Below are 14,240 nucleotides of genomic sequence, written 5' to 3' on the forward strand. Positions count from 1 at the left end.
TGCAGTCTTGCATGTAACTCTGCACACATAGCCTCTCTCAGCCTTGCTCGTAATATTCTCAGCCTTGCCCCCATTTTCTCAATCTTGCTTACTATTTTCTATAGATCTAAGAAAAAACACAAAAACCCTAATTTTCCAAATTTGGGAGTCTTCAAAAATTTTTGCAATTTCTCATCCATCTTACTTGTTTCATATGTAATCTCGAAGAAATTTTCAATTCCACATCTTACCGAGAAATTTGGGGAATCTTGAGCGGCTTTCTCAATTTCTAAAATTTCTTGAAATTTCTTCGAGGAAAGTTAGGGCTTTTGCTCGATTCGAGTTCTTGTGCATGAATCTCCATTGAAATTGCCAACATTGCACAATTTCTTCAACATTGGTGTGAGAAATTAGGGGTTTTTAAGTTTTTTGGCTTTGACATGCATAATGAGGTAGATTCTAGCTGCTGGTTACTATTGGCACGCGTCTCAATGTGCATTTCTACAAAAGTTCAGACTGTAAGGTATAAGTTTCTTTAATTTCTTTGAAATTTTGTGAAGAAATTTAGGGCTTTTGCTCGACATGCATTCCAAGGCAAATAATAGGTGGTACAATAGCATTAATTTGTTGTGAGTGTCAGATTTAGCAGCAAAATTTAGGGAATTTTAGAAAAATTTGGTGAGACTCAGCATTATATTGTTGTAAATTGCTTTCTTTTGGTCACACATTTCAAAGCAAGTGCAATACAACAATGGATTGTTGTAGTCTGCAAGCTGACTGCTGATTTTTGTGAGTATATCAGTAAAAAGAAAAGGGCCATCATTTTGCACATTCAGTCTTGCAAGACATCAAAATCAGCATGGAACATACTTGAGCGTATGTTTACAACCCGCAATGAGGCTAGGATCTCATATCTTTATAGAGAGTTGGCAAATGTAAACATGAATGAAGGTGATAGCATGATAGATTATCTTACTCATATATAGAATTTACGTGAGCAGTTGCTTAATGTTGATGAGATTATTCAGGATGGTGAATTGGTAAACATCACACTAAACTCTTTTCTAGAGTCATATCTAGGTTTACACACCTCTTTGATATTATCATTGAGGGGGAGGGGACAACAACCTCTTACATTTGTGGAGTTGGAAGGCCTCATGTTGCAAGAGGAGTAGACTCGGAAGAACGTTGCATTGCGTTTAGGTGATGTGGCTATGCTTTCCAAGTTTAAAGGCAAGGGTAGAGCTAGGTAAAATGCAAAAAATTAGCAAAAGTGCGATGTTAGATAGTCATCAAACAAGGCTGTTCAAGACTCAGATAAGTCTAAAAAGAAGGGAAAATGCCATTATTGCAAGAAGCTCGACTATTAATAAATGCAGAAAGAGATTGGCCAAGGAGAAGGAAGACTTTGGTTTGGCTGTACAAGAGGCATCAACCAACAAACAATAGATGGTGATGCTTTAGCCAACTTGGTAGAGGAGGATTATGCATTTCTCACATGTAGTAATGATTCTTCTATGGTTGATTCAGCATTTAATGCTATTGAAATGTACCAAACATGGTATTTTAATAGTGGTGCATTAAAGCAACATCACTTTTAGGAAGTGCTTGTTTACTTCTTTGCATTCAACCCTTGCTGGGAAGCGTCACATGACAACAACAGTTATGATGTATGTGGCATTGGGATAGTCACTATTACTGCTGCAAATGGTTTTGACTTCATGCTTGTAGTTGTATTGTTTGTGCTTGGCATTACAAAGAGCTTGTTGTCTATTTCTGGCCTAAATAATCATAGCTTTGTATTTTTGTATTTAATAAACATGCCTTTTAGGTTATCTTTGAGGATGACAAATGCATTGTCAAAGCCAGAGAGAGAGATTATGCACTTAGGTTGCTTGGCACCCTATATAAGGGTCTATTCTTGTTGTATATATATGACAGATAGTCTCATGATGCTCTAGTAGTTACTAATTTTTTGCATGCTAAGTAGAATTTGGAGCTATGGAATGCGTGCTATGGACATATGAGTTTTGGGAGCTTCATGACCCTTCAGAGGTCTCATATGGTAGATGCATTGCCTCCTATGGATACTCCACCTCCTCATGCATGTGAGGGATGTATTTTGGGCAAGATACATAGGTTTACCTTAAAAAAGGATAGTGTAGTACTACGTGGTGTTCGAAAAATGCACCCTATTCACTTTGATGTTTGTGGTTCCATGAGGACGTGCACTTGGGGATTATCTTTACTTTGTTACACTTATTGATGACTGCTCAAGGTATACATGGGTGAATGGGCTAAAGGCCAAATTCGGTGTATTCATGCATTTTAAACATCTTGTTTCAAAGCTTGAGATTGAAATTGGTTTAAAAGTGAAAATACTTTGCACAAACAGAGGGGGGAAGTACATGTCTCATGCTTTTAAAACATATTTTCTTGATGATGGCATTTCGTATCAAGCCACTATTAGAATGACTCCTCAGCAAAATGAAGTTGCTGAAAGGATGAATCGCAGTCTCATGGAAATGACTTATTGCATGTTGAAAAGTAAGGGGTTGCCTCATAAATTTTGGTTAGAAGGCCTTTAGTCTTCTGATCATGTGTTGAATCATGCACCCACTAAGGCATTGAAGACGATCACACCATTCGAAGCTTGGCATGGCAAGAAACCTAAAGTTAACTACTTTTGAGTGTTACATAGCCTACACATATATTTCAAAGGAGCTTTATGGGAAGCCTGATTACAAGGCTGTAAAATGCATATTTATTGGCTATTGTTTGGAGAATAAGGGCTATCACTTTTGCGACCCACTCATGAAGAAAGTTTTTGTCAGTAGGGATGCCACATTTACTGAAAGTGCCGCATTTTCACATGGCAAGTTTTAAATGCCAGCCACCCATGACATTGGTGATGACTTTGAGGGCCTTTGACCACTTTCTTTGGAGTTCGTGCTTGCTGTAAATGATAGGATAGACTTATTACAGCAAGTTGTTGCAGCTCCATATGCTCCTAAACAGCAAGGTATTGATGAAGATTTGCCACATGTAGTGGAAGAAGCAGTACAACATGAAAAGGTTGTTGTAATTGCAGCAAAAACAGACTTGAGTGGCTGTTACAAACTCTCTAGGAGAGTAAAATAGATGTCTCTTTACCTTAGTGCACTAGAAGGGTTGTCAAACATGCAACACATGATGCATGGGGGCAGATTTGACTAATATAATGGAAGTAGATGATTGTGATGAGCATGTATTTATGAGCTCAATGTTGAATGATGATGAGCCTACTTCCTTGGACGAAGCTTGACAAGATGTACATTGGATGCAAGCCATATAAGAGGAGTTAGACTCCATTGCCACTAACTCTGCATGGGATCTTGTGGATTTACCACTTGGCAAGAAAGCCATTGACAATAAGTAGCTATGTGCAGAAGAAGGGCATAGATTTTGAGAAAACTTTTGCTCCTATATCTCCTATGAGTATGGTGAGAGGTGTGATTACAATGGCTGCAAATTATGGTGGGAAAGTACATCAGTTGGACATTAAGACAATATTCTTGAATGGGGATTTGCACGAGGATGTCTATGTATCACAATCTTCGGGGTTTGTGATTAAAGGGAAAGAGCACATGGTATGCAAGCTACCTAAAGCTCTTTATGGTCTTAAACATGCTTCTCATGCATGGTACTAAAAAATTGATGCATATTTGGCCAGCAAAGGGTTAAAAAATAGACCAACTACTCCCACTATATACATTAAGAATGAAGAGGAAGACTTGTTGCTTTCATTCTTTATGTGAATGACATGTTGCTCATTGGGTCTACAGAGGGAAAAATTGCAACTTTTAAGGCTGAATTAAAACATGCATTTGCTATGTCAGACATGGGCTGTCTACACTATTATTTGGGGATTCACTTCATCCAAAATTAGCATGATATCATTATGTCATAGTCATAGTATGCGGATAAGTTGTTATATAGGTTTAATACTGTATGGAGCTAGGCTTAAAGCTGTCAATGCATGATGGTAAAGAGACGTGTGATGTTGCAATTTTACCTTTGCAACTCATCGTGACATTCAGTATGCAGTATTTTGGGGGAGCAGATATTTGCATAGCCCATAGCAAAGCCCACAGACCATACATTGGCAAGTTGTTAGGTAGATCTTCAGATACTTGCAAGGTACTTAGTTACATGAATTATTGTTTCCCAGGGGTAGACTTGCACATATAGGCTTACAATGATTTAGTTTGGATTGGTGACACAGACACTAGGCAATCTACTAGTGGACATTGTTTCTTTTTGGATCGCTCACGAATTTCATGGCTAAGTAAAAAACAGTCTACAACGGCTACCTCATCTTGTAAGGCCGAGTATAGGGTGTGAAGGAAACTGCTAGGGTTTGCACTGAGGACACACAGAGTGTACGACCACGACCGACACAAAGAGATAGACACAGACACAGAGCAAAAAACTCAAACCCTAAACGCACAACTCAAAACTCAAACACAAAAACTCTTAACACAAACAGAAGAAGGGAGAGAGAGAACACAACTCTGAAGTGAATGAATGCTGTAAATGAATATAAGAGTGTACAGTGTGCTCAAGGGTAAAGCAATGTCGGAGTGTGACGTCCACTGAAGACGGATCCCAAGTCTTTGACCACTAGTCGGAGTGTAGGAGTGTTGAATAGTGGATGGCAACAGGCTGGTCACCAAAACGCAGCAGTCTGGAGGCTGGAAACTGGTAAATGCAGCAGTGTACCACCAATCGGATGCTGGAAACTGTGCACAGTCTGACTGAAACAGTGTTTGAGAGTGTCAGGGCTTGCAATGCTGAAAATGCAGGCTGGTTGACCCTGGAGACGATGGACAGCAAGTTGAACAGCAGTCTGGAACAGTCTGGATCAGCCGCCAGCAGCTGAGAGCTATCGCCTACAGCAATGGACAGGCTGAAGATAATGTGGCTGCAGTCGATGATGGCTGGATAGCAGATGGAGGCGGGCTGCAGGCTGGAAACTGGGCACCAACAGCAGCAAAGAGTGTGTGGGCTGGTGTAACTTGCAAACAAGGATAATTGCTGAATGGGGGCAGCCTGTCTATTCATAGATGTGGAAGGGCGTCCCAAAAATTAGGGTTTACTCTAAACTCTCTCGAACCGCTCCCCGTTTTAGGGTTTTCACTGAACTCTCTTGAACTGCTCCCCGTTTTAGCAACAATAATTTCGACTTTATAAAGATGATCTTTAGTTGATCTAAATTCGTTACTTTGTAATGCAATAAAACCACTTGCTAAGAATACATAGAGATCTTATGCTCTTTCTTTGTTTGTTTCATTGAAAAATACCAATGACCGAATTCTTCAATCGTGAGCTATTTCTTTTAAATTAGCCAAAGTATTTCAATCGAAAAGTGCATTCTATTTCCATAAATGATCCATGCATAATATTATGACGTAAATTAAAAATTAGGAAGAAAACCTGGACTTGTGGTGAAATGTCCACATGGATGTTAGGAGATGATCCTCCTGCGGTTGCGCCTTGTGCCTTTTTAGGAGCCATCAAGACTTCGACCTTCTTGCCTTGGCCGCAAACTTATGATCTTGCCCTGTCTCCTTTGCACGCAAAACTGGTTTTACTCTAAAAGAGTATTTTTAGTGTGTTTTGGGGTTGTTTAAGAGGCTAATCAGCAAGTAATGCATATTCTAGCTCAACACCCCCTCTCAGGCCCAAAACTGAGCTGAAAGGTTAGGCCAGTCATTGTGATGTTTATGTACCCCAAGGCGTCCCACCCCAAAGCAACCAAGGCATCGAACAGAGGGTGCACGTCGGTTGCCCAGTGGCCTACCAAGACTACAGAGGCGATGGCTATTTTACCAATTGAATCCAAGTAGTCATCCCAGAGAGGACAGGGCATTGGACAAAGGGTGCACGTCGGCTGCCCAGTGGCCTACCAAGCCCTACAAAGGTGGATGGAATTATATGGATTTTTTTTTTTTTGGTTTTTGTTTTGAATAAGTGAAGTAAATTTGATGGGATGCGGCCGATTGAGTAAAAGTGACCCAGAAGACTGGAGGGTACACCCAACACATCACAAAACAATACAAGCTAACCCATCCACTCAGGGTGTTGATGACGAGGAAAAATAGGTGATGAGGTATCTATGTGATGAAGAAGGATGGTGGTGTGGTAACAATAGCCGTCGGTGGAAACAACTTAGGATCCGCGCAAGTGGTGCTCTGCACAATGAGATGCAAAGTATGCTACATGCTGAAGAATGTTCATGCAGCAGGTGCCACTTGGACAGTGTTCCTCGTGGGAAAATTGTTCACTTGCCCAAGCGCCCTAGTACAAGGATGATGTAATCATGCAATGCAAATGGTAAGGTACAATAGGGGGAAGAAGCTGATGTCAAAGACAAAGTGCTGAAGCCTGTAGAATACCAAGAAGGGTAAGAACCCCTCTCAACTTGGATGTAGATGCCGAAGAAGGAAGAGGAGCCTGATGTCGGTCTTCATATGGTGCCAAGAACCATAAGGAATGAAAGAAGATGAAGTGGATGAAGCACCCCGCTAGAAGAGCAAGGTAGAAGTCACCACCATGATAGCATTGAGAGAGATGCTGCACGATCCGCCTCGGGAGGGGAACCCGCCATGCTGGAAGAAGAGCAAGCACTCCTAGAATGATGAAACCATGAAAGGAACGGTGCGCATCCCCACGTCTCTAGTCCAAGTAGGACCAAAGCAATCTGCAAGTTAGCCCTACACTGAAAGACAAAACCCTGCAAAAGAGATGAGAATCTGCAAACACAGAGGTTAGTGGTGAGATGCTCCAAAGCAAAACAGAACAGAAAGAAAATCTAACTCAAAATAAATGCAATGAATGTGTATGTGTGTGAGGAAATGTAGCGGAATACAAAAAAATGAAAAAAACTAAGGATAATGAATCCTATGGCCCCAACTCTAAGAGTGCGAAAAATGAATGTCAGATTGACCTAGGGTATTCGAAAGGACATAGAGACATGTTAGGCTAAGAAGGTGGCCACCATCGCGTACGTCCAGTAGCAGGGATTTTCCAAGGGAACGCCTGACGAGGTAGGGAGGAAGGTGAGATAGATGCATAAAGTGCAACGGGATCGGAACCTGCAGACCAATTAGCCAATTCCTCAGGGCTAGTGAAAGAGATGGGCCGCTGTGGCTGTACGTGAGCCACATGTCCAACAGCAACAATGGGTGTTGAAGGAGCAGATGAAGCAGGAGCGGAGGGCATAGCCCCATTGGACTGTGCAGTCGCAGCGGTCTGCTGAGGCTTTTTAGATGGAAGACCTTGGGCCTTGGAGCGACACTCCTCATCCACATGGCCTGCTCTCTAGCAATGTGTGCAAACCGATTTTTCTTAGGGATTTGGTGCTAGATGGGTCTAGATTCTTTGGTTCCATCTAAGAAAGAGGAGTCACCCTTTGATTGGCTTGCCTTCGTATCTAGCGAGTTCTTGTCACTAGTGGTTGTCCCTCTCGCCCAATCACTCGTGCAGTTTGCTAATTAGAATCCATGCTATGCAATCAATCGAGCGATGTTCCACACAAAAAATTATGAATGCATTGAAGAATTTGTGCCTAGCCTAACTACACGTGCTCATGCGTCATGCAAATGCAAACACAAAAGAAATACACAACGGAAAATAAACTCATAATGACGCTAACTAAAGAGTCCAAAATCTTGGCAGAAAACTCCGCCCTCAGGTTTGCAGTGGTAGACATGCAGCGTCATGACAACGTTTCCCCTTGTCTGAACGGCAGCATGTGATGTTTCCCCTTGGATATGATTTTCCATGATGTTTCCTCTTCAACTAGTATCTGGAATTCCAAATGGACATAGTTTTTTAGCCATAATATGCTTATACCTCACTACTCCTTATAAGACACCCACACTCTTTTGCTTTTCCTCCCTAAGAATGTTCCCTCCCCTTTTCTCTTTACACATTTGTCCCTCTTTTGTCTCCTCTCCTGTTTGTCTCTCTTCTCAAAATTTACCATTTCTGATTGCATTCCTATTTACCTTTATGAGTTTCCCTTAACTATGGCTCCCTCTGTGACTGTAGCATTCGCTTCCTACCAATCAATGAGGTGAGACCTGATAAGATTTTCTGTAACAAAGACAGAGTCTAGATAATAAGTTTTTCAGATTTGAATTAGTTAAGTCTTAGCTCTACAATGTGAATTTAACTCAAACTGCTATCTGATTCTATCTATGTGACTTTTTCTTATTAGCAAAGATGTGTTGATTTTTATTGTGCAGCTCTCTTACTATGGCCATGCATTTTTGGTGGATGCTTTCTTTATTGCTTGTGATCTGAGAATCTTTTATTTGAAGATTCTGTTCACATTCAATGTGTTGTTACTATAGGTATTTTGGAACTGCATATCCTCTGCCAAAATTGGACATGGTCGCTATTCCAGATTTTGCTGCTGGGGCAATGGAGAACTATGGTCTTGTAACTTATCGTGAATCTGCTTTGCTTTATGATGAAAAGAACTCTGCTGCAGCAAACAAACAACGAGTATGTTAAACAACTAGTAATGCCTTTTTTCCCTTTTTTCTGGCAAACATTTATTGAGTGTTCTAATCTTTCTGGCTCTCCTTATTTTAGGTTGCAATTGTCGTTGCGCATGAATTAGCTCATCAATGGTTTGGGAACTTGGTGACCATGGAGTGGTGGACTCATTTATGGTTGAACGAAGGCTTCGCCACTTGGGTATAACGCCTGCATTTCCACTTTGTCACAAAGTTATTTGGCTAGCTTTTCGTCAGCTGGCTGGGCATAGTAGAGTATCCTTAATTGCTTACATTCACACCTGCTGCACACACGCAAATACACGTGCATGCAAGCATATACACACGTGTGCTTTCTCTCTCCCATGCACAGTTCTATTTTGAGCTATTTAAAGGATCACTATATACTTCTAACTCAATGTGTGAAACATGCTGTAAAATTATACAGATGAGCTATTAAGACACAATGCTTCTGTGGAGTATACAGTTGAAGGATGTATGTTAGTCTAGATAGTGGATGGTGTGCCTTAAGCATGATGTGGAAAGCCAAAGAATAGAAAGAAAATGACCAATACATGAGAAAGGGGGATAATTTTTGAAGACTTTCTCTTTAGGTTTACTTCAGACACAAACTAGAGATAAAGAAAAGCTCTAAATGGCCCAAATTTGTACAAAATAGACATTGAAAAGGAATTCCCAAATCAATGGTCCGGTGAGAACAAGAGGTGTACAAATGTAAAAAGTTGTCCTGTAATTGAAGTATTCATTCCAAAACTGTATGTGAAGATCCCAAGAGTTGAATGCATATTGTGGTTGAAGCTGCCAACTCACTGTCCCCCAAAATTATGTCTACTTTGGGCTGTGACTTTAACTTTGTTTTTATCCTACAGAAGTAGATTCAAGAAATAGATGCAATCATTGGAACATCTAGAAAAATGTCCCCAAAAATTATGTGTACTTCGGGCTGTGACTTTGACTATGTTTTTATCCTGCAGAAGTAGATTCAAGAAATAGACACAATCATTGGAACATCTAGAACTGTAACGGCAAGTGTGTCCTCTATGACTTAACTGGTAGTTTTTGAATCATATCCCACAGATATATAGATATATAATGGGACCACCATATGAGGAACAATCTGCACATATGAGCCACTTCAATTTTTGAACAATCTGTTGGGAACAGGAAAATGCCAATAGGATAGCTGTGTGGTTGGCTGGCAAGCTATGAGCCCACACTGGTTTTGCCAAACACTTTCTTGAGATTGACGCATAGGTGCACTTGCTGTGTGCTGCCTGTACTTTGAAGCAGGATTCTTTGATGAATGTGGTCTCGATATGACATGCTTACTTGGGGTCTTTGATATAGGTTGTATGCCTTGTGACCAAGCAAAAAACAAAATACTTTGATTGAAAATCACCCATGCAACAAACAGGAAAGGTGCTGTTGATTTTTACACTCGACAGAAAATTTCATGGCAAGGCTGCAAGCTAAACCAAAATGAATCCACACTAGTTAATGATGGCTTAGATCATGCAGTTAGGTGGCAAAGCTACATCTATGGTTAGAATGCTCGTAGTCAGGCAGATGGAACTAGGTTTTGTTTATCTTCATTCGTCATCAGGTTTCAGAGGCATGGTCTTGTCTCATTCTCTTTCATTATGTTTGAGTTTTTTGTGTTAAAATTTTTTAAGTGTGAATCTGGGCTTTTCTGTATCATATCAGTTGGTGGTTGATGCCATGCGACGGAGTAAAATTGCAGAAAAAATTTAGACCTTTCTCTTTTTACAGCGTACTGTTGCTTCACCTTTTTCTTGGGTTAACTTGTATCTGTTGTGCTAAGATTGTGCAGTCCATGGTTTTTTTGGTAGGTGAGTTATCTGGCAGTAGACCACTTGTTTCCTAACTGGAAAATCTGGACACAGTTTATTCAGCAAGTTGTGACAGCTTTCAAGCTTGATGGCTTAGTTCAATCCCATCCTATTGAGGTTGGTGTCAATTTGTAGTGCTATGTTGCTTGATTGTCAGTGACAGTATGCAAGGTGGTATTTAAGCAGCAATCTGCATGCTTATGTGAGTGGGGCAAATACCTTTCAAATCTTGTTATAGATGCATGCTATCATGATAAATGGTAGGTTTTTATTTTCTCAGGTTGAAGTAGGACATGCCAGAGAAGTTGACGAGATATTTGATGCTATTAGTTACAACAAAGGAGCTTCAATCATCCGAATGTTGCAAAACTACTTGGGGGCTGATACTTTTCAAGTAAGAGATGTGCAAGAGAGATTGGCACCTTGTATTTACTTGGAACTTGGACAAGCCTTTGGTTCACTTTATAATATTGTCCGTCGTTTTGTCAGAAAGGTCTGATGTCGTACATTAAGAAATATGCTTATGCCAATGCTAGCACAGACGATCTATGGATGTCATTGTCAGAAATGTCTGGAGAACCTGTGAAGGAAGTGATGGATTCTTGGACTAAGCAGAAAGGATATCCTGTGCTTGTTGCATCAACGAAAGATTCCTCTTTGGAAGTAGAACAGGTATACCATACTTCTTTTTTGTTCATTCAGTTGTGACAACCCCTTATTGAGTCCATTTCTTTGTTTTTATGCAGTCACAATTCCTTTCCAGTGGGCTTCCTGGCAGCGGTGAGTGGGTTGTTCCTGTGACCGTGTGTCGTGGGTCCTATTCTGCTGTGTCAAGGTCTTTGGTAAGAGGCAAGATCTGCAGTATTGCTGTGCCAAATGCTCCAAATGAAGAAAACTCAGGTTTTAGAGCACTACATGAGGGAACACCATCAGATTGGGTGAAACTTAATGTTGGGCAAACGGGTTTTTATCGTGTCCAATATGATGAAAGGCTTGCTGCACAGCTTAGGGCAGCAATTGCATCAGGTGCCCTGAATGCAACAGATAGATTTGGTGAGTTGCATGATCCTCATGCTTTGACAAGTTTTGCAGTGGCTGTGGACCTTACAAACTACTCACGAAGTTTTTCTTTTTCAATATATTCAGGGGTCCTTGATGATACGTATGCTCTCTGTAGTGCTTGTAAACAGCCACTTGCTGTTCTTCTATCTTTAATGGATGTTTTTAGACAGGAGACTGATTACACTGTATTGACGAGCTTGATAAATGTAAGGATGATGTATATTTTATAGTGGTGTTTCAGTCTCAACCCTTTTTGATGCATAACTAAAGCGTGTTGTCTTGTTTTGGGGGATTTCAGGTTGCTTATAGAGTGTCATCTATAATTAGTGATGCAGTTCCTGAAGCAGCAGCAGACATCAAAAGATTCAGTGGCAGGCTTCTGCAATATTCTGCCGAGTGATTCTCTTTGCTTTTGACTTTACCAGTCATCTTTTGTTACAATGCAAATCTGCTAATTGTAATGGAAGTAATGTAATGCATGTTATATGCTACACAGAAAGCTTGGTTGGGAGGCAAAAGGAGAAGATCATCTGGATGCTATGTTGAGAGGTGAAGTAATAGAAGCTCTGATAAGTTTTGACTTTGAAGATGTAATTGAGGAGGCATTGCAACGGTTCAAAGCTTTCATGCAAGATCGAGACACACCATTGCTATCTGCAGACATGAGAAGTGTATGGTATTTCTGATGCTAACATGCTTTCTGACCCAGCGTAATGTAACCTTGTTGAAGTTGAAACAGAAATTTTTCTTGTGAGTTGCAGGCTGCATACATGGCTGTTATGAGGAAAACTTCGTCATCAGACAGGTCTGGTTATGACTCACTGTTGAGAATTTACAGGGAAACAGATCTCAGCCAGGAAAAATCTCGAATACTCGGTAAATGATATATTTGTAGAGATTTTGAAGCACGAGACTTATGCATGCATGGGTTTTGCACTAGCACACAAGTTCTTCAGGTGCAGAACATGTTAAAGCTGGATTCTAGTTATTGACAAACCTTGAAACTCATGCAGGGAAGCTTGCTGCATCTCCAGACCCTGCTATGGTCAAAGAAGCTCTCGACTTTGCAATTTCACCAGAGGTATATTATGTCACAATGTTGGCCTTCTTTCAAGAATAGCTAATGTATTCAGGATCTCATCCTAGTATATCCAGGTTCGAAACCAAGATACAATTTTTGTTTTCTCGGGTGTTGGTCTTGCTGGTCGAGATACAGCATGGGAGTGGTTAAAGGTAATTTTTGAGCTTTTGAAGGTGCAAGGAAGCACAATATGGATCATTTTCTGTATAAGTATGGACAGAAGCATTTTTATGGTTGTCTCATATTGTGACTACTCGTTACTTGGAAGCATCGGCATGCTGACTAGGTTGCTTTTGAAATGAGTTGGTTTATAGTCATTCATTGTAAGTTTATGGTTGTCTCATATTGTGACTACTCGTTACTTGGAAGCATCGGCATGCTGACTAGGTTGCTTTTGAAATGAGTTGGTTTATAGTCATTCATTGTAAGTTTCAAGGCAAGATTACATTTTGTGCATTGAAATTGTATTGGGTTGTGGTCACTGTAGCTTCATCCTGTTTAGGTGATATACTCATACATTTGATCTACTAGCAGAAAAACTGGGATTATGTGTCAAAGAACTGGGAAGGTTTTCTGATAACTCGTTTTATAGGCGGTTCAACAGCACAGGTATGTCTTGAATGTAAATGTCTAGACTTTTGACATCTTGAAGGAAAAGTTGATTCTAATCCTATGACTTTGTAGTTTGCAAGTGATGAAAAAGCGGAGGAGATTAAGGAATTTTTTGCAGTCCATGGCAATCCCTCTATAGAACGTACAATTAGTCAGAGCATAGAACGTGTTCGCATTGCTGCTCAATGGGTCAAACACATCCGCTCAGAGGAAGGGCTGCAGGAGTATATAAGGGAGTTATCATACAGAAACTACTGAAGGCCCAGTGTAGGGTTTGTTTAATCTTGGCCATCAACCTTATGATGATCAAGACTTGTGTAACAGATCAGATGTTAGATCCTTATGGCTCTTTTTCCCAGCTAATAAACATTTTAATAAATCTTTTAGTACTGCAGCAACGAACGGCAGTCCTCTGGTCTGCTTGAGAGAGTTCTTAGATTCTAATGGAACCTGTCTTTTGTAATTCAACATCTAAACGAGGGGCCTATGAATGAGTCTGCCCCTTTTTACTATCTCCACCTCCACTCTGGTATTATGTGCACCATTCTTAATGGCATAGACATTCACGTATGAGAAATGCTTGGCACACACATTAGTGTATGATCACAAGTGCTCCCATGTATCTTTAAGATTGAGCCTATAGACAATTTTGGCCCGTAATACAGTCAGGACAGAGAAACAACTTATAGGTAGTACCATGCAGCAATGATTACTTTTGTCAATCAAAATGTAATTATCAAAAATTCCAAGATCTGAGGGATGACCTTTGTTAATCAACATAAACTATCAAATATGCTAATATCCAAAGTGGTGGTCTCTTGGTCTCAATGGAATCACTTGTTTTTACCAATTATTGAAATAGAAAAGGCTTCACAATATTGAGGAAGAATATTGTTTTGTGGGCTGATAGACTATTGTAGCCAAATGGTACTTTCAATGAGCCTATAAAGGCTTCACAAAATTGAGTAAGAATATAATTTTGTGGTTTGATAGACCATTATAGCCAAATGGTACCTTTAATGAGCCTAAGACTATTGTAGCCAAATGGTACTTTCAATGAGCCTATAAAGGCTTCACAATATTGAGTAA

General features: G+C 40.3%; 1 protein-coding gene across 1 annotated transcript in view; it reads left to right on the forward strand.

The window, feature by feature from the left end:
* The window catches only part of APM1 (aminopeptidase M1), a 44,537-nt gene extending 30,874 nt beyond the window's left edge, over nt 1–13,663 (forward strand). The window contains exons 6-19 of the mRNA XM_087669913.1: nt 8,379–8,532; nt 8,623–8,727; nt 10,397–10,513; nt 10,677–10,790; nt 10,886–11,068; nt 11,143–11,449; nt 11,543–11,664; nt 11,757–11,854; nt 11,955–12,129; nt 12,220–12,334; nt 12,472–12,539; nt 12,614–12,691; nt 13,074–13,148; nt 13,224–13,663. Coding sequence (XP_087526039.1) covers nt 8,379–8,532; nt 8,623–8,727; nt 10,397–10,513; nt 10,677–10,790; nt 10,886–11,068; nt 11,143–11,449; nt 11,543–11,664; nt 11,757–11,854; nt 11,955–12,129; nt 12,220–12,334; nt 12,472–12,539; nt 12,614–12,691; nt 13,074–13,148; nt 13,224–13,409 — 1,897 coding nt within the window. The 3' untranslated portion in view covers nt 13,410–13,663. The remainder of the gene's footprint in view (nt 1–8,378; nt 8,533–8,622; nt 8,728–10,396; nt 10,514–10,676; nt 10,791–10,885; nt 11,069–11,142; nt 11,450–11,542; nt 11,665–11,756; nt 11,855–11,954; nt 12,130–12,219; nt 12,335–12,471; nt 12,540–12,613; nt 12,692–13,073; nt 13,149–13,223) is intronic.
* Nucleotides 13,664–14,240: the final 577 nt, after the last annotated feature.

Source organism: Lygodium microphyllum, chromosome 28 (assembly GCF_053477565.2).
Source record: "Lygodium microphyllum isolate KBCC chromosome 28, Lygodium_microphyllum_v1.1.10, whole genome shotgun sequence".
NCBI lineage: Eukaryota > Viridiplantae > Streptophyta > Polypodiopsida > Schizaeales > Lygodiaceae > Lygodium > Lygodium microphyllum.